A 27039-nucleotide genomic window follows, 5' to 3' on the forward strand; every position below is an offset into this window, starting at 1 on the left:
GCCGCTGTGTCTGGCTGCAGGTGATGCTGCAGCAGCACAGCCCTCCCAGCCAGGCTGATAGAGCCCAGGGTGGTTTAATGGGACTGAGAGAAGACCCAAGCAATTTTCCAGGACCCTCTTCCCCTTGACACAAAGACTTCTTGCACAGGGAGAGGGGCGTAATAGGATATAAATGAGCACAGGGCCCTCCAGCATCTGTTCAGCTGCAGTTTGCATTGGGTAGCAGAGCTGGGAGGCTGTGCCAGCTTCACACAGCTTGGAGGGCTGGCTATCATCTCAGCAAAGGTCACCACGGACTTCAAAGCTTTGAATTCCCTTTGTTTGAACTCTGTGTGGTTGTCTGAGGGGCTTCTGTCTCAGGCTGTCCAAAATAGCTTTATGGGCTTTACTCATTAAAAACAATATCCTTCTATTCTGTTGTCTTCTTCTGTCAAAACAGAAAAATATTCAGTTACTGGTTTTTTTGTTTCCTGCTCTTTGTGATTCTAGATCCCCATTTTCTTAACAATAAAGAGATGTCAGATGTTACATTTCTGGTGGAAGGAAGACCGTTTTATGCACATCGAGTGTTGCTATTTACTGCATCACCAAGGTAAAATATATCTATATTTTTCTTTTTTTAAACAAAAATAGAAAGTGATTTTGTGGTTTTTCTGGGTTTTTTTTGTTTGTTTTGCTGCTGTTACAATTCTTTGAAGGCTAGTGGCCCAATCTTCAAGTTTTTCCTAAGCAATGTTTCTCCACAGCTTTTTTCTGGTTGATCTGCCAGATATTTAACAAGTGCTCCTCTTACTAGATTTCCACCCAGTAAGCGATCCATGCTTCTGGCCATGCATCTGACTTCATTCCACTGAGGCACATTTGCATGGAGCTCGTTGATGCATCCAGCTCTTGATTGTACAGGAGTCTTAATATTTTGATTCTTAATAATAATTTGTCCTATGAGTGGCTAAATCCTGCCTTGCATCAGTTTAGGCAGTCTTCAGGAAAAACAAGTTACTATCACACAGCTCATTGGCAGCATTTGACAGTATCCAAAGGCAGTACTTACAGTCTGTTGCCTGTGCTCAGAAGCCTGAATACGGGTTACCCAGTTAAACCCAACCTTAAAGTGGCTCACAGACTTTATATGTATGCAGCTGTATAATTAAAGGTGTGCTTTTAAAGAAATTTAGCTGGCCCTCTGTAAAAGCTTATTTCAAGGTATGGCAAGGACTGAGTTTGGATAATTTGAGCAATGTGGGAATTGATGCTAGTCGTGCTGCCAACCCACAGCACAGAGTAAAGAGATTTGCATAAAGCAACTGCAGTATCTCACCCTGCCTTCAATTAAGAAATTGATATTTTGGTTTAGAGCTTCTTGGTAGATGAACAAGTATGTTCCAAACTCCAGCTTTAAGCCTACTAGATTGTGTTCATAATAAAGTTTGACACCAGTGAAAGCAAGTAAATTGTTATCCATATTTTAATTAACAAAATGCAGTCATTATATGGAAAAGGTTACCATCCAGCAAATGCTGGTCTTGACAGATGAGCTGAGCTTTGAACTACCGCTGGAAGGTCGGATGAATTGTCAAAGAGAGGAAGTAGAAGGGCAGATGTTTCTGGCAGCACATTTCCCATTTTCACCACTTGATCAATGAGAATATCTGGTTTTGAGAAGTAGATTGTTACATATGTGTACATCTTACATAAATCGGCAATTATTAACTTAAAATACATTTTTTTTCCTGAAACTTGTGTCTGAATTTCTGGTTTTGATAATTAGGGAACAGCAACCTATCTAGTTTTCTATCCTGCCTCTTCTTACACAATTGTATTGAGCTTGCATAGAAGCATTAAAAGTCTTAGTTTAGTTGTTTTAACAGTTTGTTCCAAAATACTTTTTAAAGCAGCATAATGGACATAGTCCAGAATTTAACCTTCAAAAAAGGAAACTGTGCAGGTTTTAAATGTTGCAAGTCTTCTAAAAGGTCATGTTGCCTCCAAGAAAAAAAAAATAATTTGGTTTTGTGGTATGCATCTTTACAGACTCTGAATTTCCAATGTACATTTTATTCTATTGCTACATTAGATGTATTTTTCAAAAATTTCAAATTAAAATCTCCTAGAGAAAGGCTTCTTCCTTTTCTTTCTTTCCTAAAGAAAACTTTATATCAGTGTCTAAATCTTGATGCTTTTTGGTGACAAAGCCATTCATTTCAGTGTACTGTTTTTGCAAGAGTTGGTGCCATCCTTCCTCTACACTTTTGTACTGTTTCTGCCATACTTTTTCACAGAGGAAATTGGGCTGGCTATTCAATTTTGCTCCTTTTTATTTAGGTTTAAAGCATTGCTGTCTAGCAAGCCCTCATCTGATAGTACTTGTATTGAGATCAACTATGTGAAGTACCCCATCTTTCAGGTAAAGTCAGTTCTCACATTAAATTTGAATGGAACTTGTAAGAGGAACATCGTACATGCCCTGTGCAAATTAATACATATGTATTTGATAAACACATAGCTCAGAGTAGTGGTTTCATGAGCACAGGCTTCATTTCCCTTCGCACACTAAGCTGCAGAGTGCTATTGATTGCAAACGTCGTTCCTGAGTGGATACAATAACATGCATTTCACTTACATGGGCTATGCAGACAAAGCACCTGATGCTTTTTTCTGTAGTTGGCTCTTTCTGTACTTAATGGACAGGCTTGGAAGAGACACAGTTCATTCCCTTCCTTTGCAGTATTCTCCAATCAATTTTTTTGCCACAAAAACATAGAGAAAACGCTTGCTTTACATACCTGTAGTGTATACATACATGTATATGCTTCCCTTTAGTTGACTCAGAGCTCAGACAGTTCCATGAATCGACTGTTATCACTGCAAATAATTCCCAGCTGCCTACAATAACTTTAGGCTTGCTGGAAGCATCCTGCAGAGGGATCTTAGCTGGCTTGTATTACAGTACAAAGCCTCCCCCTCTCTTTCTCATCATCCATGCATGCCCACACACAGCTGGGTGAAGGTGGGGGTGCCATTGCCTGGGAAGGAATAAAGGAGTAACTATTGTATATGCTATATTTGCCTGAATCAGTGATGTACTTAACCTACGGGGAAATACACTGAAAACTCAGAATGAATTTATCAGTTTCCTGAAAATTGTTTGGAGCTCACCAAAAAGTCCAGACAATTTGAGGATCAGGGCTGAGACATTACACTACCTGTGAAAAGGAGACATTGAACTTTGCAGAGAGATTAACCAAGTATATCTTGAAATCAGGAGGTCTGAGCCAGTTTTATCTATAATTTTTTGGTGGTGTTGGGAGAGCCTCGGGTATTGCCTGCAGCCTTTACATCACCTCCTGTTCCCTGATGTCTTGCATTGCTTTTTATAAACACTCCCTTTGTTTTATTACAGCTGGTTATGCAGTATCTTTATTATGGAGGTGCAGAGTCACTCCTGATTAAAAATAATGAAATTATGGAGGTAAGAGACATTTATCTTAATTGCAGTGTGAGCAATGCTAAGTGATCTGTGTACCATTCACCCAAGGCCACATGAGCATTCCTGTAAGAGCCAGAAGTGCCTCACTTGGAGTGCCCAGGCTGTCTGCAGTCCTGTGGGAGACACTCGGTCTCTTTCTTTGCTGGTCACCCATTATGATAACTTTTGCCAGTATGAAGTTGACTGCCAGAGAAAAAAGAGTAGAAAAATTATCATCATCAAGCGAGAAAGTATCTGAAAGAAAAAGAGCTGGTTAGTGGCAAAGCTGGTGTTACCAAAATCTGGAAGCAACTCCCAGCAGCATAGTGTTCGATCCTCTCTTTCTCTCAGCCTGATAGATGAGGTGCTCTGCTCCGGCAGGGCCAGTCAGATTCCCTCCGCCACACTCTTTACTTTTGGTTAATTAGCTCGGGCTTACATGTTCAGATCTATCTCAGCAATATTAAAAATAATCCAGTTTGGTTCCTCACATGGGAGAGTTCTTGGGCATGTACCTGGCTTTAACTGTGAGAGAAATCTGACCAGAGTCATGGTTCAGTTGAATTTCAATCATGTGACGATTTCCTGAATAAAACCATAATCTATGTACTCTCTGCCACCAAGAGAGTCATAGAATATCTCAAGTTGGAAGGGACCCCTAAGGATCACCAAGTCCAACTCCATGCTCCTTGCAGGACTATATAAAACTAAACCATAACACTCAGTGTCATCCAGATGCGCCTTGAACTCTAGCTTGGTGCCATGACCACTTCTCTGAGAAGCCTTTCCAGTGGCTGACCACCTTCATAGTGGAGAACCTTCTCCTAATGTCTAATCTGTACTTCCCCTGACACAACTTCATTTCATTTCCTCGTGTCCTATTGCTATGACACTACTCCCTATGGCACTACTGTCTGGCAGCCACAGGATGGAACTGGTCAGGACTGAAATTATCCCTTTCCAGTGCAGGCAGTGGATTTTTAACTAAGCATACCCACACTGACTTTCTGAGCCATATAGGAAAAGTTCACTAATTCTCTATTTCACTCACAGTTTTGAAAGAACTCCTGAATTTCTAACCTTTTCTGAAATATGGAGTCTTACACTAGGCAGTGCAGCGGCTTTATAGAGACGTGTCTGTTATCACCTAGGCTGTTAGAAAGCCTGTGCTGCAGTTCAGCTGGCAGCTTGCTCTACTTTTGTGACATTTCAGAATTTCTGTGACTTGAGAATGTATGACTGATTGATTGATCTGTTGATAACAGATCTGGTCACGGTTCCTTACAGTTTAAAGTAATTACAAACCAGCACATGACTGCTTGAGCCACAGAGGCAGCTGGAATAGGATTTGGCTTTATCTTTCAAAACTGCATTTAGCAACTTGCCTTATTACAAATATGATAACAAGAAGCACCAGAAATACTCCACAGAAATCTTTGCTGCAATTCATAATTGAGGCCAGCTGGCTGCTATCACATCAGCACTGCAGATTTCCAGCACTCGGATTTATTTATGGTATTAAAGTAGAGCTTGAGCAGACTGCATAGGAGAAGTCAGAATAATGTCATGGAAGTTTCAGGGTTTTGTTAGTTCCCTAGTGCTTCTGACTAGAAGCATGAGAGTCCCTTTGGGATTCAAAAGATAGCTTTTTGTCATGCAGTCCTACATAATAAGGACTGTATAAAGGCCTGAATACATGAATAAGTGCTATTTAAACACCTAAACAGCTTGGCCTAAGGTATGGCTGGGTGTCAAGCAATGGAGAACCCCAGCCTGCTTCCTAAGGCAGAGCAGAGAGCCAGAGCCAATGACCCACCATGGAAAGACATAAAATGAAATGCCTTTTCCCCACTGCAAAAGGACAGAGTGGGGGCAATAGAGGAAATCTTAGCACTACTGAAATCAGTTGGAGAATTCAAAATTTAAGCCATTTTCACCCTATTGGTGTACAGAGATCCCAGAACAGTGCCAGTCCAGGTAGTATAACCATAGGGGGGACGCAGGGCCAAAGAGGGAGGTCAGCTGAAGTGCTGGTGTCAGCAGAGCCATGATAGAGCAGCGGTACAGGCACATGACACTAATGTGAATGTTAACTAGGCAGTGCCCCACACCGAGCTGGTTCCCACCTTTGCATAGTATCCCTCTGTGCACTCACTTCAGACAGTAGTTGCCAGATAGTGTTTCAGCTTCTGTGGCCTAGACATTACCTTACAGCTGCTCACAAGCTAGAACAAGGAACATATGGAAATCTGATTCCATTTCCTTGAGCCTGCTGAGGTGACAGATTTGAGTTTTATTGCCTCTCTAGATTGTTAAGACTGCCCAGGATGGTCATCATCATCTGGTTTGAATTCCTCTATACTCTTGGTCCTGACCCTTCTGCTGACATCCCCACATCCAGCCCAGGTGCTCTGTTTCAGACAGATCTTTGGGAACAGTTGAACCGTAACCTTGTTTTTTGGGAATGCAATTGCAGGTCCCTTCTTGCAGAGTCATGTTTGCAAAGTGAGAAAATATTCTTGAAGCTGCTGTTTCCTTTTTCTCTCTCATACATCCCCCACTCCTCACCCCATTCCAAAGTCAGCATGTATATCTGAGCAGCCCGTGGTGGTCTCTCCGTGTACAGCTTCCCAAAGTGTGATCCAGAGGGGACCTGCAGAGGGTGGAAGCAACTAAGCAATCTTCTCATTCTGACTTTTTGTCAGTACGTTCATGCTAACTGAAGTAGGGACAGAGAAAAAAAATATAATGACACAGTAAAGAATCAAGCTCTGATTCTGTATCGCTCAGCAGTTTTTGACTATTTTTTCCGTGCCTTTTGTTTTTTTTTTTAGCTTCTCTCTGCTGCTAAATTTTTCCAGCTTGAAGCTTTACAACGACACTGTGAGATCATTTGTGCAAAAAGCATTAATACAGAAAACTGCGTGGATATTTATAATCATGCCAAGGTAAAAATAACTGCATGCGCTTGCATGTTATGTGTCTGTCATCATAGTCGTAGGTCAGTTTTATGACAAGTAGTGACACACATATATATATATATCATATGCTTAGTATGTTTGTTATGTGTTTAAGATTTGTCATTCATTTACTGGGATTGACTAGCTAATAGGTACATAGCATAGTGACAGTCTTAAATCATGTAGTATAACTGCAAGGTGGCACCTTCTCACCCCCTTCCCCGAGTGGTTCAAACTCAGTTTGAGTGTATCACTGTGTGCAAGACCTATCCCTTATTCGTGGCAACCCAAACTGCTGAGCTGATTGAACAGGAATCACCTAAGTGAAGAAGACACCTCTGCTTTCACCTTTCAAGCTGCATTTTCCCATTAAAATTACCTGTTTCCTCCTGCCTGAAGCCCACTGGGGGGATATACTCAATGCTGGTGACAGCTTGTCAATATATGAAAATGCCATGTTGTGGAAGTTCAGTGGCTCAGAGCCCTGCAAGGATGGTAATAAGAATTTTATGTCTTGGAGCGCTTCATATTGGAATCAAATTATATACTTAGCTTGTGAGGTGGCCTAAGCCATTAGACAAAAAGCATGGCATTTTTTGACCCAGAAAACCTATTTTCACACATTGATAGAGGTTGTTGCCACATTGATTAGTTTCAGTTTTTCTCCTCCTCAGGTGTAGTAGTTAGACTTTCACTTGGAAGATGGAAATGATACACAAATAAGTGCAATGAAATATTTTTTTCTGTAACTTACATGGTCTATACAAAAGATAAACTGATGCATTGTGACATGGAGGTTTGATTGAACAGAGTAATCCTGCTCCAAATCCCTGCAGATCTGACCTCCATTCCCATCCTCAGGTATTTCCTACAGAGAATAGTAATGTTAGGTCTTGATGTACAGATAACAATGCAATCAGTGTTTAAAATAGCACAAAGTTTCACCTATAAAAATAAGTAATGAGGTATATCTGCAGGTCCGTTTATTGTAATGGGAAAAAAATTACAGTGCAGGAATCTTTTGAAAAATATTTGATTTATCTTCTAGCTCATATGGGAATTTCTCAATTTGTATTACTGTTAGTAAAATTAATAATTTTGGTTTAAAATCACATGTTTTCTTTGAATTGTGAAATGTGGCTGTTATTTACATCTGATTGAAGAAAATTCTTACATGGAGGTTTAGACCTCTTTGAGGGACTGGTACACTGCTGGTGCTGGGACTGAACAGACCCAGTGGCTACATTCAATTCCTGGTTTGCTTATAAGAGCCCCAGCCTGCAATTTTTTTTGTGCCTGCATCTTTCAGTGGAGGCTGTGGAAATGGTGTACTTGAGAGGTTTTTACAGCCAGAGTCATGTTTGCACTGATGTGGGTGGGACATTGCAGAGATAGCCAAGCTAGCTGTAAATGAAACTTTGACTTCTGGAATTAAGCCACATCACCCTAAAGCACTGCATGGGCTAATTTACCCTGCTTCCAGTGAATTACCATGGCTAAGCTTCATACTGCTATATCCAGAAGGTTTCTGGGGCCTGAACTCACACATTTAAAGCTAGTTCAGATACCTCTCTATTATGCTAGAAGAGCATAGAAGATGCTTTGTCTTTTTGCTCCTGGTACGTGTGATGTGCAGGTGATTAATCTGAGCACAGATCATTCTTTCCAGTGCTCCCATCACAGGGTAGCCTCATTTGTTTGTTATGTGAGTGTGAGATGATGTTGTGTGGCGCAAGAGGCCAGATGGTCTTAATGAGCCAGGAGAGCTCACATGCAGCTCCAGCACAGCTTGTCAGCCATCCATCTGCCTTTCCATGTTGCTCTCTGAGGTGTGGAAGAGCTTGTGTTAGACCCTAGTGAGAATGGCAATAAGGTGAGCAGGCACTGAAATCAGGAACCACCTCATCAGCCAGGAGCAGGTTTTGAGTGACCTGATGCTGTTGTAGGTACCATTTCTTGTCCTTCCTAGAATCATCATAGAATGGTTTGGATTGGAAAGGACACTTAAAGATCATCTAGTTGCAACCACCCTGCCGTGGTCAGGGACACCTTTCTTGTCCTTGCTACTTTACAAGCTCATCTGCATCTGCAGGCACTCGGGCAATGCTGAGACCTGTCTTTCCAGATGGGGAGGTGCAAGCAGGTTGGCCCAGAGAAACCTGGAGCACAGCCTTTGTCATGATTGAGAGAAAGACACGATTTGCTGGAATAACATGATGTGAGCACAGACTTGGGAAGCTATCTGTGGCAGGGGCCTAGGTTGTAGAACAATGTTTAGCAAGGTGATGTGCTTTGTAGTAGCAGCTGCAGGAATAAGAGCTTGAAACCCTGGATTAAAGAGCTGAGGTACTGGTAGGAAGGTCAGAGAATGTGAATTTGGTTATATTTACAAATAAAAGCTGAATGGAGAGTATTAATATCCCTATGGACTTTCCATTCTTAAAATTGCAGTTACAGAATTGTAGAATATCGGGTTGGAAGGGACTTCGAGGATCATCTGGTCCAACCTTTCTAGGCAAAAGTATGGTCTAGGCAAGATAGCCCAGCATTCTATCTGGCTGAATCTTAAAAGTGTCCAATGCTGGGAAATCCACCACTACCCTGGGGAGATTTCTTCAATGGCTGATTGTTTCCATTTCTCCTCCAAAGATTCCTCAAAGTATGAAGTTTTGCATGACAGCTTACTACAATCATATGTCCCATCCTTGCTGAGGATGCCATTCTTGAAACTTGCTGTGTAATGTTTTCCCAAACCTGTAGTTTTAGAGTGTAACTTCTAGCATGAAATCATGGGTCTGGTAAACTCTGTGGTAGAACTCCCATCAATTTCCAAGGGAGCAAAGCTTCAGCCATGGAATTTTGTTTTCCCATCCACCACAGTCTTTAACATGGAATTATTATAGGAATCATCAGCATAAAATACTGTTTGATTAACTCCTTCCCCTCCATGCATTCCTATCTGTAAGTGTTACTGTGCCTATCTAAAAGGCTGAGCTTGTGTATTTGTTTGTGTGCAGCTCTTATGCACTGTATTTGCTGATTGGGTTTTATCAGATTGGTTATCTTTGTCTAATTTCACTTCTTGTAGTTTCTCGGCGTCACAGAACTATCTTCCTATTGTGAAGGCTACTTTCTAAAAAATATGATGGTCCTCATTGAAAATGAAGCTTTCAAACAGCTGTTGTATGACAAGAATGGAGAAACATCTGGTCAAAATGTACTAGAGGACTTACAGAGGACGTTGGCCACAAGGATTCAGTCAATTCATTTGTCTTCTTCAAAGGGCTCCGTTGTGTAAAGCTGAGGAAGATGGCAACCCTCTGATAAAAGACCCTGCAAGTTAAGTCTGCTGTTGCAGTTGCTTAAACCTGTTGCAGTTGCTTAAACGACTACAAAAAAGAAAATTTAAGAAATTCTACTTCGCATCCAAATAGTTCTGTTTTGGCCAAAGGTGCTGCGCTGGGGCTGTATCCCTGTTTGGATGACAGAATACAGAAAACCAAGTTCCTCCATGGTTTTGAGCAAACTGGGTACAAGAGTTTCTGGTGAATTGCTGTTGTACTCAAATCCTGAACATAAGCCTCTTTGTGGATCTTGATGCCAACAAAAGCCAGAACTCACATCAGTGAACAGCAGAAGCCCCTGCCTTGAAGGGTAGTGCTGGGGAACACCTGAATTGACCAATTAATCATTTAAGTCAGATTTGTTCCAGTGTTACACATTTAAGAACTGTATCTATCCCGGAGTCCATTATCTCATGCATTTGAGAAATGTAAGAACTGTTCTTGCTGTCAAGCAAAGATCAGCTGTATTAGAGAGTGGGTAAGACTGTTGCAGTCAAGGAAATATACTGGCAGATTTTTAGGGGTGGGAACTTTTTAAATTGTTCATAAAAAATGGGGTGGCCTTGTAGTTTAAAAACTATTTCTTAAGCTTAAAATTTCATTTTCAACAGAGCTGTGTTTGAGAATCTATGTAACATGTTTTGTTTTTTTAAATGGTAAAATGTACATTGTGTAAACATACATATGATCAAGTTTTGCTTGTATTCTTTCCTAGGGTGGTATAATCTTGCCTAACAGGCTATGGTTACACCAAAGAGGTACATTACCCAGACTATCTCTAATTTAGTAGTTGGAGGGGGCAGAAGAACTGCATGCTACTCGTGATTTGGGGTTAAAAACAATGACAAACTCAACAAACATGCGTTTGCATGGTAACTGTACCTGTGAAATGTTACGTTCGTGCTTTGTTTCGCCAAGACAAATGCAATGTTACTTCTTGTCAAACTTCATTTGTGAAATTAGCATATTTTTTTTATTTGGTGCGATTGGCTGTGATATGATACCCCTGGAGCTCCTTCTCGAGGTGCTGATTTGTTTGTTGCAGTGAAGGGATAATAACAGATCTTTACTTGAGTAATGTGTGCATATTTTGCTACTGGCCAGAGATTGTTGTCCGAGTTAGACTTTTTTAAATTATAATTAAATATGTACTATAGAATGATTCCTCACTGTATCCTGAGAATGTATAGGTTATCTACAAGTGCAGGGCTTGGGTGGGGTGGGATGGGGGTGTGATTTAAAATGTCAAAGCTTTGTTTATTTTGCAGCATATTGTTAGCAAGACAAATCTGCTATGTGCCACAACGTTCCTGATGCTCTGTCTCTGCAAGCCACAGCAAGAAGTAGGCAAAGATGTTGCCTTCTCCATGACAAAGTGACATTAATATACTTACTTTCTAGACTGCCATTCAGAAAATTTAGAAGTTTTATTTTGACAGTGAATGTTAACCTCTTTTTTCTTTTGTTGAAGCATCTACATCAGGTGCCCTTCCATGTTGATAGCTTTTGACATGCTCAGAAAACACAGTTTTGGCTTTTGTTATCAACACAGTAGGAAGCTGTTTTATGACTAAGGTGTAAATCCTCCTTTATGCTTGGTCTTGTACAGTTTCTGCAACAAATTACAAAATACCTAAACTGCCAATAATGTTGCAGAGACACAACATGTCAGTCAATTACACTTTTTTTTCCTGCATAGATGTTGACACAAGATGTTGTCCGGAACACTTAAGTAATGTCAAGTTCTGTGTTGCAATTGTAGAGAAGTGCGAGACCGTAGTTGATGCAACAGCAACAACACACAGGGGTGCTTGTTGTGGTTTGGTGTGCCTCCACATCCATAGAAGCCCATCCTTCCATGCTAGTGATAACTAGGTAGCAGCAGACCTCACCTCACAGCTTCATGGTTTAAAATAGCAAAGTTTTTCAAACAATAATCGTGATCTTAAATAGGAAGGAAACACTGATAACTCCGTGCTAGTCTTTCTTCTGGTGAGTTGAGAGTATCTGTGGTAACGTTCAGTAGTTTTCTTTCATCAATAAAGGGCTTAATAGGGTGGCTGTATGTGGAGTGGTCGCTGTGTTTGGGCACTCAGAGGCAGATGTGACAGAGTGCAGCGGCCTCCAAACACACTCAGCGTCCATCTGCAGCAGAGCTGTGCCAGCCCCCTCGTGTGTCCCCATGTGCTCCTTCCTGGGCTTGTGGATCAAGATGGCTGGAAACGTGGCACCCACTGCTGCCACTTTGCTGGTGTCTGGCAAGTGGTAGGAGAGGACAAACCCCAAGAAGTTGTCATCCAAAATGTTACAGGTAGGGATCGTGGCTATGGATTTATACAGGAATAACTTTTTCCCTTCAAAAACGCTGGTAAATCCCAACATCATAGATGTATAGCTGAAAGAAACCTTAAAATAGGAGTCATAATTTTCAATTCTTTTTTGACCAGTGACCTCCATCAGTTTTGTCAGCAGAAGAGCCAGCCTGGCTGTAACCTGGCATTCGTTTCTCCTGGAAGCAGCCAGCAAACTGTTGTGGATCCACAAACCAGAACTTGGAAAGTGATTTTAGTGTGCCTGTGCTGATGTGAGGCTGGGTGAGGTCTAACTGAGCCATGTCGGACAATGTGCAGCTTGCCAGGCTCTTAAACATCCAGTCACAGGGATCCATGATCTTCACCACTCTCATAATCCGAAGGTTTTCCTAAGAGACTGTTCAGAATTTCTTCACTGCCAATCGAGTCGCTTTTCCTTCAAGCCCTGATTGACAGGAAAACCAGATGATCTTACAAGTTCTTTTTTAAGGTTATTCTGTGTATGAAAGGAATTATCTTATTTGCCTCACTAGTATAATCTTTGCTAGTTCCTTTGCTAGTGTTTTCTACGTCTCTGATTTTTGCTGTCAGTCCCCTCATGACTTCCCATTTTCCACATTTTCAGTACTGCAGCAGGAGCTTTATACAGTAATAAGCAAAGCAGGGTAACTGTTCTCTGTGGTTTATGTAAAGCATATCAGAAAATATATCCCCAGATATTTTCTACAAGAACATCCCATGGCCGACTTTGATCCAGTCTGTCTAATAATTCCTGAGGGATTCACTGCTGCCTTCCCAGGAGTTCCATCTTTATTTCTGCATTTGTTTACTACACCTTTCAAAGTATAACACTTTCAACTTCTCTTTATTAGATTTGTTCTGCTCTAACCGGGGCAATTTCCTCACTTCATCAAGATCAGTTGCAATTCTGATCCTGTCTTCTAGCCTATTTCATAATCTCCAAGCTTTATTATACATGGCTTCATGCATGGATTCTTCATTCCATTAATCTGGGGCTGGGGGGAAGGGCTCTGTTGTCAGTTTAATCTGAAAATCAGTGTGAGTTTCAGTGGGTGTCCATGAATACCATCCCTGTCAGATGAGGCTCTTTTCAACAGAGCATTTTATTAGCATTTTTTTGAGACATGGTGTTATCATCTTAGAAAACAAAAAGCCTTCTGTTCCTTTAGTCTTTGTATGAGTTACAATAATTTACAAATTTGGAGGCAAAATATTGCCTCCAGTCTTGGTGAAATGGAAAAAAATGCAACATCCTTAGAAAAAACTTGTGATTTTCTTTTTTAATCATAACTTTCCAACCTGTAATGAGTGAAGGTGCCTTTCCATTTGTCTTTTTTATACTAATCCATGCTGTAATATTTGAGGACTTGCAGACATCCTGTCCCTGCCTCATGGCAGATCTTTCCTTCTGTCACTACACGGTCCTCCCTTAGTTTCCAGAATTTCCTCACATTTCCACTTTGCCTCACATGCTGCCAGTTTCCACACTTCCCAGTTTTTTTACTCTAGAGCCCCGCCGGATACCTTCTCAAGCCCAGAAAGGGTATCAGTGTTCTCCTGAATGGGCGATTTTCCAATAATGGGCTCAAGAGCTGGGAAGAGAAAAGGATGGGGAATGTAGGAGGGCAAAGGTTTTGGACATCACAGATGAAGCTGGTATTCTTTTCATTACAAATTTCAGCACTGTCTACTTCTTTCTCAGATTTTCCCCTGATCTGTTCCTTATGCCTGCTGTCCTCTAAACACAGCTGGTGGCCAGATGCTCTCTGTTCTGGAAAAGGGCCAGGGCTCTAATGGCTAAGATTATTTTTTCCCCAGCTAAAACTTTTACCTGCTTGGCTTCAGCTCCAGAGTAGATTTGTGCAAATGTCTATTAAAGACAGAGGAAACATCTTTAAAAAGGTGTGAAGGCTTAGTAGCCAGGCTCTTATTTGCACTAATGAATGCTGCTTGCTGAATCCCCCACATGCTGCTTTTGACACTGAGGCTTTTTCCACTGAATGTCCACAGGCTTCATACCAAATGGTGCACAAGTCCTGGATGGGCTGTAGTGTGTGGTAGGATGGGCACTTTCAGAAATTCTGGTTTTGTTTCAAAGCACAGCACCATGTGCTGCTCTTTAAAGATTAAAAGAAAAAGGGAAATCCTCAGTTTGTAATGAAATAAACTGCTCTGAGGTGCTGCAGTGAGAAAAAAAGAAAGGGCATCTCCTCTTCCCACCTGTACCTGTCTAAAATAAGAGGAGGGTTCTGTTACAGCGTGCAATGCAACAAGGTCTGCGGGGACCCAGGCATGCTTCCAGAGAAATACAGGTGGTGTAAAAGTTAACATATCCACATACTCAAGGCAAGGATTAGGGCATCCCAGAAAAAAAGCCATTCTTGTCCATAGTTTAAATCCTGGGAGAAGCTGGGAACATAAAGAACTAGTCAAAGTCAGTTGCTGGTATTCAGTGTCCCTCAGGAGCTGGCTCTGTCTTAAAAATATTGCTGAAAGATGACAGCCTGAAGACTGCATTCACTAAAGTTGCCTCTGAAGTTACTGGATTTTTTTTTTCTTTTTTTTTGATGAATGAGAGTTACCTGAAGTCAAAAACTTCAGGTTAGTTTCTTTGACAAAGTGTCTTTCATGTGAGGCTCTGCAACTGCTTTACAGAAATGAAGGGCCTGATATTGCTTTCATCCTCTGGTCCAGCGATGTTGAAATATATAAGCATTAAAAAAGCTGCTTAGGATTTGTCCTAACATTTAATAAACTAGCTTGCAGGAAGTTAGCCTTGAAATAGCCCTCAAATAATATCCGAAACCCCATAGATGAGAATATTATTAATTTTATATGTCTACCTATAAGCACAACATTTATATCTCTAACTTGCAGTACTTCCAATCACATCTTCCACGCACTTCTAGCAATTATAGCAAAATTAATGTTATGTTATTATTTAACTTATTTATTTTGAGGTAAAGCCCTTTATTTTCAGTGGGTGAAAATCCAGGCTGCCTGCTCTGACCAGATTATCACATTTAATAGAATTGCACCTGACCTACCATTTGTAGCTGGCCTCCAAGGGCAAAAAACAGCAAAGACAAGTCTTCAGCTGTGGCTCAATGATCCATGACTTCAACAAGACAGACCACTGCTGAAAACATGATGCATGTGGTGCCCAAAGCAGAAGGAAAATCAGGAAACCCTCAGAGACTAATGGGAATTTGTCAGCTGCCTTCAGTCAGGCTAAGAGCTGGGGAAGCAAGCTCAGTGTGGATAGGAGGAGGGTATTCAGTTTCTTTTTGTTACCATTTAACCTGACGTTCTTTCACCTCTGTTCAAGGCTTCTTGCATGGAACAGCCATGGATAGCCTAGTGTGTATTTATCTTGGATGCATGCAGAGGAGTTAAAATGTGGTATCTCACCTCTTCAAAGTTAGTAATCTCATTAGATGATGCTTTTTTGTGCTTTGCTTGGACTGCTTGTCACTAAAACACCTAGGAGACATAGCAGCAACTTACTGAGGTAAGAGAGGTTGCACTGGCTGGATAGGTTTAATTCTACAAAAATCTTATGGTTTGCATACTATGTTGTTTAGTTGGCTAAATCTGTCTACTTGATGTGGATGTACCAGAACAGCAATTTTTTTTGTTTCTTTTCCTTTGGGGAGGCATTTTTCACCCTTCTTTGGGCTTACAGCTTTGTTCTTTCATCCTGTAGAGGTGATGACAATGTGAATGGGCATGCTTTGCTTAGGCATCCATGTTGGATGGCACACTAATGAAGAAGACTTAGTAAGGGAAGAGAACTAGGTACAAGAATTTGAATGTATAACTCCAAAATTTTGCCTTAGATTCCAGAGGTATAGTGTTCACTGTTTCCTAATTTGTTTGTTTTCCAACTCAGAGTTTCCACGAAATCCAAGGGGAGGGAAGGGAGGAAGAGAGGAAGCAGCCCTGTCTCTCACCACTTGCTTGACATTCCCAATCAGCCCATTTGGCTCCAGTCTCTTCAGTGCTCACACAGAGGGTTTGCTTGGTCCCATACTCAGATATGACCGTGGAGCTCTAGCAATTGGTAGCTTTTGCTTGTCCTCGTAAATATCTCCACTGCTGCAGCTGCAAGAGTGACTTTGCCTGAACCCCTTTCCATGTGGTTAACTTTGGTCTTTCCACTTCCCATCATCTCTGCTGCTGTGTTTTCATTAAAACTTCCATTACTTGGCTTAGCCCAGTGCAGTAAGAGGCAATCTTGTTTCTTACTGCCTTTCTAAAGCAAACAAAGACAGGGAAAAAAACCTCTCTGAAATACCCAATGAGAAATCATTTATGGTTTACAATAAGCCACATTAGAAAATAGAGGTGCTCAGAACCAAAAAAAAAAAAAAAAAGACTGCCACTTTAGAAAAATCCAGTGTGCTGGGAGGTCATTTTAATTAATTAAGGTCAAAGCCTCAACACCTCGTATATTCTGTCAGGGACAGATTAACATGGTTCAAAACATCTGGACTTGTTTGAGCTACAGATTCAAGAGAGTCCAGCCTTAGCCCTTCCCCTTCCCAGCAGTGGATAAGTTGACTATCCTGTAGCTTACTGTGTGAGAGGCTTTCAAACAAGCCTTTCCAAAGTCTGGTTCTCTCTGTTCTGCATAGCTTTTAAAGAGCTCACAGCACATCTGCAAGCTGAGATTTGCCCCTCAGTATGGCTGAAAACCCCTTGTGCCCCAGTGCTGGTTGCGCCTCACTGGGGCAGAAAGTAGAAAGGAGCACAGAAAGCCTCTGGAGCCTCATCAGCCAGCATCCAAGCACTCACTTGGTCAAATACTCTGCTTAACCTGCTCAAGCCTGTCTAGACTGATAGACAAATTTGGGACAGTCGGTTCAATGCCTTGGAAACTGATTTTTGCCTTGCAGTTTTTGAGCCAATGACTAATTATGCCATTTGGGGACATGGTAAAATGTGCAGTCTCACTTGGTTTGTGAGTCTATCCATTGAAGAATACAAGAACTATAGGAAAGTATTTCAGAGCTTTTTGGCCTGACCTCATGTTCCTGGCTAAATTCCAGTTAGTACTAGAAAAATTTGACCTATTTAAGTCCCATCAGTGCATTTCGACCAGTGTGTTGCTTCCTGTCCATATTTCTCTTGAGCATCGGAGCTGTTGTACAGCCATATGTGCTGTACCAGTGGGGAACAGAGGTTCCTGAGCATTATGCATAGAATAAATAAGTAAATCCCACTTTGCAAGCTAGGACATTCCTTCTGCTGATCTCTCCGGCATTATGTGGACGGTTGAATAATGCATCTCTACTGTTTAGAGCTCCAAGGTATGGTCAATGCTCTTTTTCCCCACTCCTTGCTCTGCCAACTGTCACAGAGAAAAGGGATCTGGATCCTGCATTTTTTGAAGAGCAGCAGAGAAAAACCCAGAGGAAATACCACATTCTCTCAACACTCCCTTCCCCCTCCCCCCAGTAACAGGTGGGCTACTAGAGTGTCCTTCAGCCCTGCTCCTTTGGAAGCTTGTTGTAATGTCATTTGTGCATCAGTTATCCTCAGAGCAGGCTTTTGATTAGGTTAAAGTCTGGAAAGTATCTTAAGTCATTCATGACAGAAGTGAGATGGTAAAATAATTTCATTCTAATGAGCCATGCTGTGAATTTTCTGCTTCTTTGAGATTTTTTGGGGGTTGTGTTGTTTGGTTGGGGGTTGTGTGTTGTTTTGGGGCTTTTTTTAACTTGAGAAGAAACGACTATGTATATGCAATGCTTTGGATTTTCTGTCTATAGTTATCTTTGTGTGTATGTTCAAGAGAGAGAGATGGACAGTAAATAGATCTACAGGATATGTTATGAGGCGTGAAATCATGTTTGTAATAAGATTTCTTGTTAATGGCAGTCAGCCTTCCTTGATGCTAAGCATTAATGCAATATCCATTAGTGCAGCTAAACCTCCCTCTGCTCCACTTTCCCAAATGTGTTTCACTTTGTACCTAGTTTAGCATTTATAAATATTTGATATAGGGTTCAAGAAGTAATTTACATGTTAAGAATATATGAATGTTTGAGGAAAAATACAAGTTAAGATTCTACTATAACAAAAATTTGCAAACCAAACATGAAAGCATGATGAAATTTGCCCCATTAAAATTGCTGGAAGCCTTTTCATTGATTTTTTTAGTCTGTGGATTAGGTCTGTTTTCCATCTCTCTTTCATACTCTGTCACCTTTGAAGTCTTTGCGTGTCTCGCACTTTCTAAGCCAAATGCATATCTGTAATTAGAAAGCACAGTCCCGATCTTTAGATGGAGAATTGATTCACTTCTGAAGGGCTGGGTTTGTGCCTTTATGTTTAGAATGGAAAGCAGCAGCTAAATGGGGAAATCCCAGCGTGAGCATCCTGAAAAGACAGAAGAGCTAACACTGTGAGTGGGACAATTCTTTATTTCCTTTCTCCCTCTTCACATCCCCTCCCACCTGTCCCTGAGATGTCTTTGAACTTAAAGCTAGGAAAGAGAAGTAAAAACAAGAGGAAAGGATGTGGTAAAAATAAGATGGTTTCTACAACAGTACAGAACCATGGAGCTGATCTTGATTTTTTGCTGGTTTTAGGCAGACTCCTAATTTGTGTAATCTAAATGCAGGAATGGTTATGATTGTTTTGCATTTGTTATGGTTGTTATGAATTTGGGTTTGGGTTTTTGTTTGCTGCCATCTATTGTTGGGGTTTTAAGGGAAGGTTTCATTTCCCTTTTTATTGAGAAGCAAATGAAAGATCACATAACCCGAGAGTAATCATCAACAAACATAGAGATACTGTCCTCCATCCCACAGCTGTAGCTTAAATACTGGTTTGTGGCTTCACAGGCATGTTTGAGGTCGTCTATAATTAACACAGGTGAAACTTTCTTCCCTTTTGCTTATCCATTTATGATGGGTAAATATAAAATAACAGAGTATGAACAGCAGGATGGCAGATGTTTTTCAGTAGAGAAAGATTATAGCTAAGAAACACAAATGTTTCTGGAACCAAATATTTTTCCTCAAAAAGACAGGCATCTGTAGCTCATTCAAAGGTGTCAGTCTCTTGACTCTGTTACGTGCTTTTGAAAATTGCCTGTTATGTGCTGTCAATGTTTCAGAGCAAGCCCTTCCACTGAAGGCACTAAATGAGGGCACTCAGAAGGGAATGTATTAAAAATAGAGGAGCTCAGCCATAATTTGAGGTGGCAGCTTTTGTCCACTGTGTCCAAAACTTGAACATTATTTTAATAGGTGTGTTTGTATTTAATTTCATTTGGTTTTTTTAAAATTGCTGCAGCACTCTCACATTTTGTCCAAGTGCACCTAGGTTATCTTAGACCCCACTCTGTCTGATGCTGATCCTTTTAAAATCTCCAAAGAGATTACGATTCATTTGTCATTGCTAGATGTCATTTTTTTAAGGCTGTACAAAGGGATGGCAGCATGTGAAACCAGCAAGTTGTTTTTTTATTATTGTATTACTCTGAAAAAGAGAAAAACTAACCAGATCTTTGTTTCTTGTGTGAAATACTCACCTTAGCTTGAGAGGACATGTGCAAAGCCTCTGCTCTGAATGCCTCGATATAATCAAGTTACAAAATGGAGGAAAATGGTATTAGAGAAAGATTTTTGAGAAACGTAACTCCAGTGGAGCAGAACGTGCACTTGTTAAAGTCTGTTGCTCTCTCTCTCTCATGAAGTCAGTGGGAATCTGTAATGGGAGTTACTGCAAGGCTGTATGGTTTTTTAATGCACGAGCAGATGTAATTTCCCATCCAGTCATCTGCACAGTTGCAGTGGGTACACCAGAAGGGCTGAAGGCCAAATCCTGCTGTCATTGCACACAGCCCCTCTACTTCAGCAGGGATCATAAACATGTACTTATGTTACTTGAGGTTTTTGCCGAAGAGAAATGGGAGAGGATAGGCTTTCCTTCTGCCCGTTGATCACAGGCTTTGCGTTTCCAATGACTTTATTAGAAGCATCATATATTTACATGCTGCAGAATGAGGCCTGTGTGGGGTGGGAAAGATTTTTATGAATTTAGACCTGCCTAAGAAAACATCAACCATTCTAATTTTAGACAAGTTGCATTCCATATCCATCTGTTTAGTGGATCAGTCTGATGTTTGCTGTTTAGTAAATTGCATTGAGGCCTTTTTTAAAATTTCTTTGAGGGCCTTGCCTGTCATCAGCTAGTGTAAAATAGTGCCAAGGACTTACAGATATACCCTTAGGGCCAAACTGTGCTAGCTCCACATACCACAGTCCCATCAAAACCAGGGAAAGCTGGACTGGGCACAGAAATTGCAACCCCCTGATGTCCAGTTACATGTCCTGCCTCATTTCACAGAGATTGATGACTTCCTGGAAAAAAAAACAAAAACACATGGTGCCACTTCACCTCAGTTTAAAATGTATTGGAGTCAAGGAAATTATATTAGACATGACTGTAGTCTACCAAATCCAGTCCTGTACATAGGCAGAACTCCAAGGGAAAGCAATGGGAGTTTCCATTATGGAGTTTGCAGAACAAAGCCTACATAATGAACTGTGACAAAATGTCAACTTTGTGTAAACTCTCCTGGTGGGTCTGTATAAAGGTTTTTTAAGAAATCTTCATTGTAACACACCAGAGAATAATAAACTTGCACCTTGATAGAATAGCTTTATTTGTATATATTCTATGTAAATTTTAAACCAGAGGATACATGTCATTCCTTGTACATATCTGATTAGAATGATGGCAGTGCTATGCCCTGCTGTTTAGGAGATCCATGTTCTCCAGTTTCTTGGATTTCCAACTGTAAAGGCTGCAGGAGACTGCTTGAGACCAGCCAAAACATTGGATGGATAGATGCTCACCACCCACTGCTTGGAAACGAAGGAGCAGGATTTGGAACAGATGTTGGCTATGGAGAAGATTGCTTGCCTCTACTCCTGGCTAAAGGACAAGTGCCTCCTTCGCTGTCATCTCCAACAGAAGTGATGTATGGTCAAAGAGTGTGGAGGATCTTCAGGGGCCTCTTTGGAGCTGTCTTTCCTAGTGGTCTGAGTTTATAACGAGCCCACACTTTGGGTGTCACATGGGAAGGTTCCTGAAGAAGCAGTGTGTACATACATCTACCTATCTGTCTGTCTGTTATCTAATATTCCAGTGTTTCTGTATTGAATGGTTTCAGTAACCTGTAAACAAGTGATTGCTCCTGTTGTGTTACTGCTTTGAAATTCTTTGCATGCACTCTGGCATATAATTCTTTAAGAAAAGAAATTATACATATTATATATATATTGTAGCTTGCAAAATATTCATGTTGAAGAGCCATGTTTTGTGCAAATTGTACATTTATGTTGTGAGCAATATTGCAATACAAACCTTTATTAGTTGTTGATAGTAAATTTGTCACCTTATTTTTGAGCGTATGTATGTATCCCAAGCTTTCAAACTCAGGCATTAGATCAACTACTGAAGGAGACTTTTTCTGTGCAGTAGAAACAGCACAGGCTTTCAGTAAATAGGCAGGTGTGCAAGTCCCATTCTGTTCAATGCAAGCTGCAAGGCTGATTCTTCATGCAATTTGTCAGGCCAATACTTCTCTTTTGCCAGTGCTGGAATTCGTGTTTGGTATGAGGACGGTGTTGCGCTCATCTATAACAGAACTAAAACCCCAACCTTGCAAAAAACAAAGTGCTTAACTCCTACTGCCCTCTGTCTCCGCAGGTGCTTCAATATAAATACAACGAGGACTTAAGGAACTTACAATTTCCTGCCGGATAGCCAATTGTTATGTTTTCAAATGTTCATGCTACATAGTTTTCAATTTAGGGGCTAGATAAAAGTGTAATACCAGTATGGCTTTAGAAAAGTTACAGTGTTTGGAGCTTGACCTTGAAACTTTTACCTGATTTCTGAACATCATTGGTGGCTTTGTTTGCTCAATGTTTACCTCTGAGAAATGTATGCTATTGATTTAAATGTTTAATATATTGACTGCCTTTTTTTGTATATTTGTTATCATAAAGGTTTGGTTTAAATGCTAACAATTGTGGTCTATTTTCAGACTTGAAATACTTACAGTTCTGTATTTGGAAGGCAAAGTTATTAATGAATATAGCAATTTGGTATTTTATTCCTATTTTATACAGCTGCCCCCATAGGTTATTATCAGATGGCAATGAATATTGCTGAACAGCAGGTGGAACTCCTTTGAGCGTGTTTATGAGCCATCTCTGTTCAATAAAAATTCCATTGTTTTCTAGCCTAGGAAATGGCTGCTGTGAGTGTTTTTGTTGTTTCTTCTCCTCCTCAGGTGTTTCTCAGTGTACTTCAGACAGCAGCAGGACTGGGCTTCTCCCAAGAACCATCTCCCAGAAACCACATGTTTGGGATTTTACATCTGGAAGTTCTGGTGCTGTTTTCCCCCATACACTGCTGTCAATGTGCTTACTGTGCATGAGAAGAAGTGATATGGAGTTGATTCCCAAAAACCTTTCTCCGAGCACTGATCTGCCAAAAAATAGGCACATAAGACCTGGGGATGGAGCTCCGTGGTGCTTAACATTGAGCATTTGCAGATCCATCATAGCCAGATAGTTTGGATGCATGAAGATCTGAAAGGCTGGAAGCTTGCTTCATTACACAACATTGCTGCAAGTGCATACAGTTAAGGTTGAAACTGGGTATCTCAAAGAGAAGTCAGATATAAATAGAGGGACTCGATTAAATTTGGCATGAGTGTAAAAGTAAGGTTTGAAAAAATATTTTTGTTTTACTGGTTTTTTTTACTTTTTTACTTTTTAAATGAATTTACAATATTTTCTCTCTTTTGTGCTTTAGTGGATTTGGAGTCAAGTTCTTTCTTCATAATGTACCAGATTATTAAGGAACAGGTTGGTTCAGGAGGCAAAAGATGGCAATATCCTTTCATGTCTTACATGTTGTGGGAGTGAGACACCACTCACACCAGACTGGGTGACTGCCCAGACCAGGATTGTGGCTCTGTCAGGTGCTTTTGGGCTCTGCAAGCTCAGCTGTCAAGGAGCAGAGTTTTAAAGGCAGCTCATAGGGAACTCCACAGTTGTCAAAATTTTGTAAGAGATGTATCCCTTGCCTGCCTCCCCAGTATCTGGGAAAAATCAAAGCAAGCTTCACAGGTAGCAATGTGGAATGACTTGTCTCCTTTCCCAACCACTGACGCTGAGACGATTTAAAATCATTGTTTGTGGGCATCTGAGTTAACTAACTCTCCACTGAGAAAAATAGTGCAGTTCAGCTATAATTAACACCATTCTTCTGGGTTCTCTATAAACTCATCCATGTTTTTGCTACCTTCAGTTCACATTTGTGTTTTTGAGGTTTTCTGGACAGACATGTAGAGCCTGAAGGCTATGGCACATGTTCACTGGGCTAATTAGGGTTTAGGACAGTCTTGCCCACTGCTGTGTTTTCTCCTCCACAGGGCAGAAATGGGCAGCAACGTCTAAACCACCCCTTTGGCATACTAGAGCTCACCTAGAGGAGCCTCAGGTTTTGTCAAACACTGTCAGAAGTGCGTGATGTAGATCTGCTGCCGGAATGTAGATCTGCTGCTGCTTGACGTAGATCTGCTGAGTAGCAGAGGTATGTGTGTAACGTAAAAAAGATCATTGTATGTCTCAGTTTGACTACTTAGAAGTAACATTTAAACTACTCCAAAATAGTATTTTTTTCCTGAATCTGCGTAATGGCTTATACAGACTTATTTGTAGGTGTGTAGAGGTATCAGCTAAGTTTTTCTGTGTAGACAGAGCTTTATATTTTAATGACCATGAGTCTTTCAAGGAAAGCATTGTTCCAGAGTAGGCCTGTGGGCTGGCTATCTCTAAGCTTTGCTATGGAGGTGTAAGACTGCAAGGTGAAGGATGTCTGAGAACCTGGGCACGTATCCTTGCAGGCTGCCATACCCAGCATGACCCTACAGCCTGGCTACCTTCCTAGAGCTTATCAGCCCCTCTGCTCTACGAGCCAGTGTTTTTTGTAAGCGCTAATCTCCTCCTGGAATAAGGAGCGTTTGAAGCAACCAGCATGGAGCAATACACTCAGACATGGAGGAAATAAAGATGTGCCGCCATTGAGACAAATCCAGGCCCTAATTCCCCCATAGCTCCCATGGTGCTGGAGAGGGGAGAGTCTCAGGGGTTTTGAGGTGTCCATCTGCCCTCAGAGGCACAGTGTAGCCCTGCTGCGTGAGCTGCTTCTCCCAGTGCTCACCCAAGTGTAGGCTGACACTGTGAACCCCTGGTTGGCAAAGCCTGGAGCTGGAGGGTATAGGGATGTCTGGGGAATGCACACAGACCCCACTTCCCACCTGATGTGAGAACGAGGTTATGGGCAGAACTCACATCACTTGGCTGAGTTCCAGCACATGGAGCACTGCCACTTGTGGGGGTTTTTTTCCTATACCCATATATTTACTGACTTTCCTTTACTAGTAAATCCTCAGGCACTTTATATTGTTCTGTGCTTCTTTTCAACTTCTTTCATTTTCTCTTTGTAAGCTGGCCAAGAATGGCTTGCTAGATCTTTGTCTGTGTTCTACCTTCATGTGCATCTTAGTTCTTTGTCTCCCACACACTTTTCCTTTCGACTCTCTGCTCCTGGGCCCTGGTAGACCAATGCATTTAAAGTTATTTTTCTTTATTGGCTGTATGTAGTAAATGCAGCTATTCTCCATAACCAGCCATCTTTTCTCCAGTTTGCTGAGAGGGCACTGACAATATTTCTTTCCCTTCCTACACTATCTGACAGCAATCATTGCAGGGATGGTGGGATCCTCTCTCTCAAGCTCTTAGCACACATTCTAGGGAAGCAGCTGCTCTATAAGCACACCTCTCTGCCCTGATAATACATTTACTGTATCCCAATTTTTACTGTATCCCAAGAAGGTTTTAATGTTTTTCACATGTATCTGGTTCACACTGAGATCACACTTATTACTAGACATAGCTAAAAGATAAGTGACAGACCTATTTTATTCCATATTAAGCAAAGAGCACTAAAAGTAATAAGATAGATCTGGGAGAATAAGCTTTAGTGCAAAGGTGTTTTATCTTTCAAAGTGATGAGGTTTGTGCTCTCCCAGAGAACTCCTTAAGGAGATCATGGATGAAAGAAAACCAAAGCAGCATTGTTTTAACTACCTGAAAACTTAACTTTCTGCCTAGCTATGAGTTCAAGAGTTCTTCCCTCCAGGCTATGTTGCTGTGTGCAAACAGGGTATGCCATCTCCCTTGACGAGATGCTGCCCTACTGAGATCTGATATTTCTTTGGTTTCCTCCCACTATTCATTCTCTGTGTTTCACAGAAACGTCCAGGGAATGCAAATAGAAAATCAAAAGGTAACCTTGAGGACTTAGATGTCTGCCACTGGTGTTTCAAAGTCACTCTTAAGTACTCCTTTCTTTCTTTCATAAGTTACAGGATTTCTTGATTATGTGACTTTGGTTTTAGCTGTTTAGCATCTCTGGAACTGCAACACTGGTATTTTACAGCTCATTTGAGAAAACAGAAAAAAAATTGAGTGAGATGCCATACTAGTGTATTGGTCACTTTCCCCTTTTCTCATCTGAAGAGGTCAGCTGAACCACAGCGATAAACCTACAGCATAACTTCTGTCAAAACACATAAAATTCCCTTTTTTTTTCTTGTTTACAGCCTGTATGATTTGCAGTATGAATCTTTTCATGGCCTTGCAGTACCTTCCAGGTGTCATACTAGAAATGTTTACGGTGTCTGTGACAGTTTTGTGATGCAAGGTATATCAAGGTCTCTGCAAAGCCTTGGGAGCTCTTCAGGTTTTCCAATAGTTGTTGGAGAGCCTGCTGGAACCAGCTGCTTCAACATCACTCCTTTGTCAACCAGCTCTCCTCTGTCTTCCATCCTGACTTAATGTGAAGAGGAATACTCTGGGCACCTCCACATGTCCCCTAAAAAAGAAGCTGGACCTTCCCTTTGGAGGAGCTACTGACTTTTCCCACTGATCCCCTTTTATTTACCTGGTAAATCCACTCCAGAACAAAAGTTTGCTCTGCTTAGCTAGAAAATTTAAATCCAGCTGAACCTTTCTGAATGTTTATGACAACACCTTGAACAAGATGATTCAGGCACATGCTTCCTGCTGATGAGAACTATCCAGCACTTGCATCCTCAGGTAAATAGCAGTAGGTCAGGATGGGTCAAATATAAATCCAGAAAGAGGGACAAGTTTTAGTGCTTTTCCTTTCAGACCAGCAGAAGTTTCTGATACCAGAATCAGTGACTAAACTGAAACAATGACAACTGCTACTGTCAAGTCTTGACTGACTTTGCAGATATTCAATGGGATAAAAAGAAACTCAGCTCTCCTAATCGGAGGATAAGAATCAGGTCTAAGAGATTCAAGCCCTCCTGTGTCTGATCTCTGATCTGGGCCAGGGGAGTGGAAATTAATCCTTTTAGGTTTTAGAAGATGACTTTTAGGAAAGGCCTAGGGCCAGTCCAGAACAGGCTGTGTCATTAAAATGTTTTATGACAATTCTTCTGGTCAAAGACCTTTATATTTCCACTGGATCTGAGCTTGGTCCTCACACCCTTCCCAGGACAGCCATTTGAGTCCTTGTCTCCCGTTGCAGATACATTTGTTTGTGGACATTTCTTCGACCTAGCAGAGATTCAGGGAGACTTCTGTCACCTATACAGCCTCATTCCTGATTAGGACAGATCTTTGGGCTTGTCCCAAAATTCCTCCAATGATTGTGTCACAATTCCATCCAAATTAAGAAATTAACATCTGCTTTATTTGCTAATCTTCACACCTCTGTGGCTGAGTCATCTTTGGACACTAAATATGAAGAAGGCCATTTTTTATTGCGTGTTATGACCTATGGGCCATCCAATTTCTTGTTGTGAG

General features: G+C 41.1%; 1 protein-coding gene across 6 annotated transcripts in view; it reads left to right on the forward strand.

Annotated features, from left to right (window-relative positions):
* Nucleotides 1-23141, forward strand: part of ABTB3 (ankyrin repeat and BTB domain containing 3) — a 183377-nt gene extending 160236 nt beyond the window's left edge. For 4 of the 6 annotated variants that reach the window (XM_064654897.1, XM_064654896.1, XM_064654892.1 and 1 more), the window contains 5 exons: nt 490-592; nt 2323-2404; nt 3401-3469; nt 6301-6414; nt 9515-22380. In XM_064654897.1, the coding sequence (XP_064510967.1) occupies nt 490-592; nt 2323-2404; nt 3401-3469; nt 6301-6414; nt 9515-9724 (578 nt within the window). In that variant the 3' untranslated portion in view covers nt 9725-22380. Of the gene's footprint in view, nt 1-489; nt 593-2322; nt 2405-3400; nt 3470-6300; nt 6415-9514; nt 22381-22421 lie in introns of those variants that run through there. The other 2 variants (XM_064654894.1, XM_064654895.1) reach the window with 2 other exon arrangements.
* Nucleotides 23142-27039: the final 3898 nt, after the last annotated feature.

This window comes from Pseudopipra pipra, chromosome 5 (genome assembly GCF_036250125.1).
Source record: "Pseudopipra pipra isolate bDixPip1 chromosome 5, bDixPip1.hap1, whole genome shotgun sequence".
Classification (NCBI taxonomy): Eukaryota; Metazoa; Chordata; class Aves; order Passeriformes; family Pipridae; genus Pseudopipra; species Pseudopipra pipra.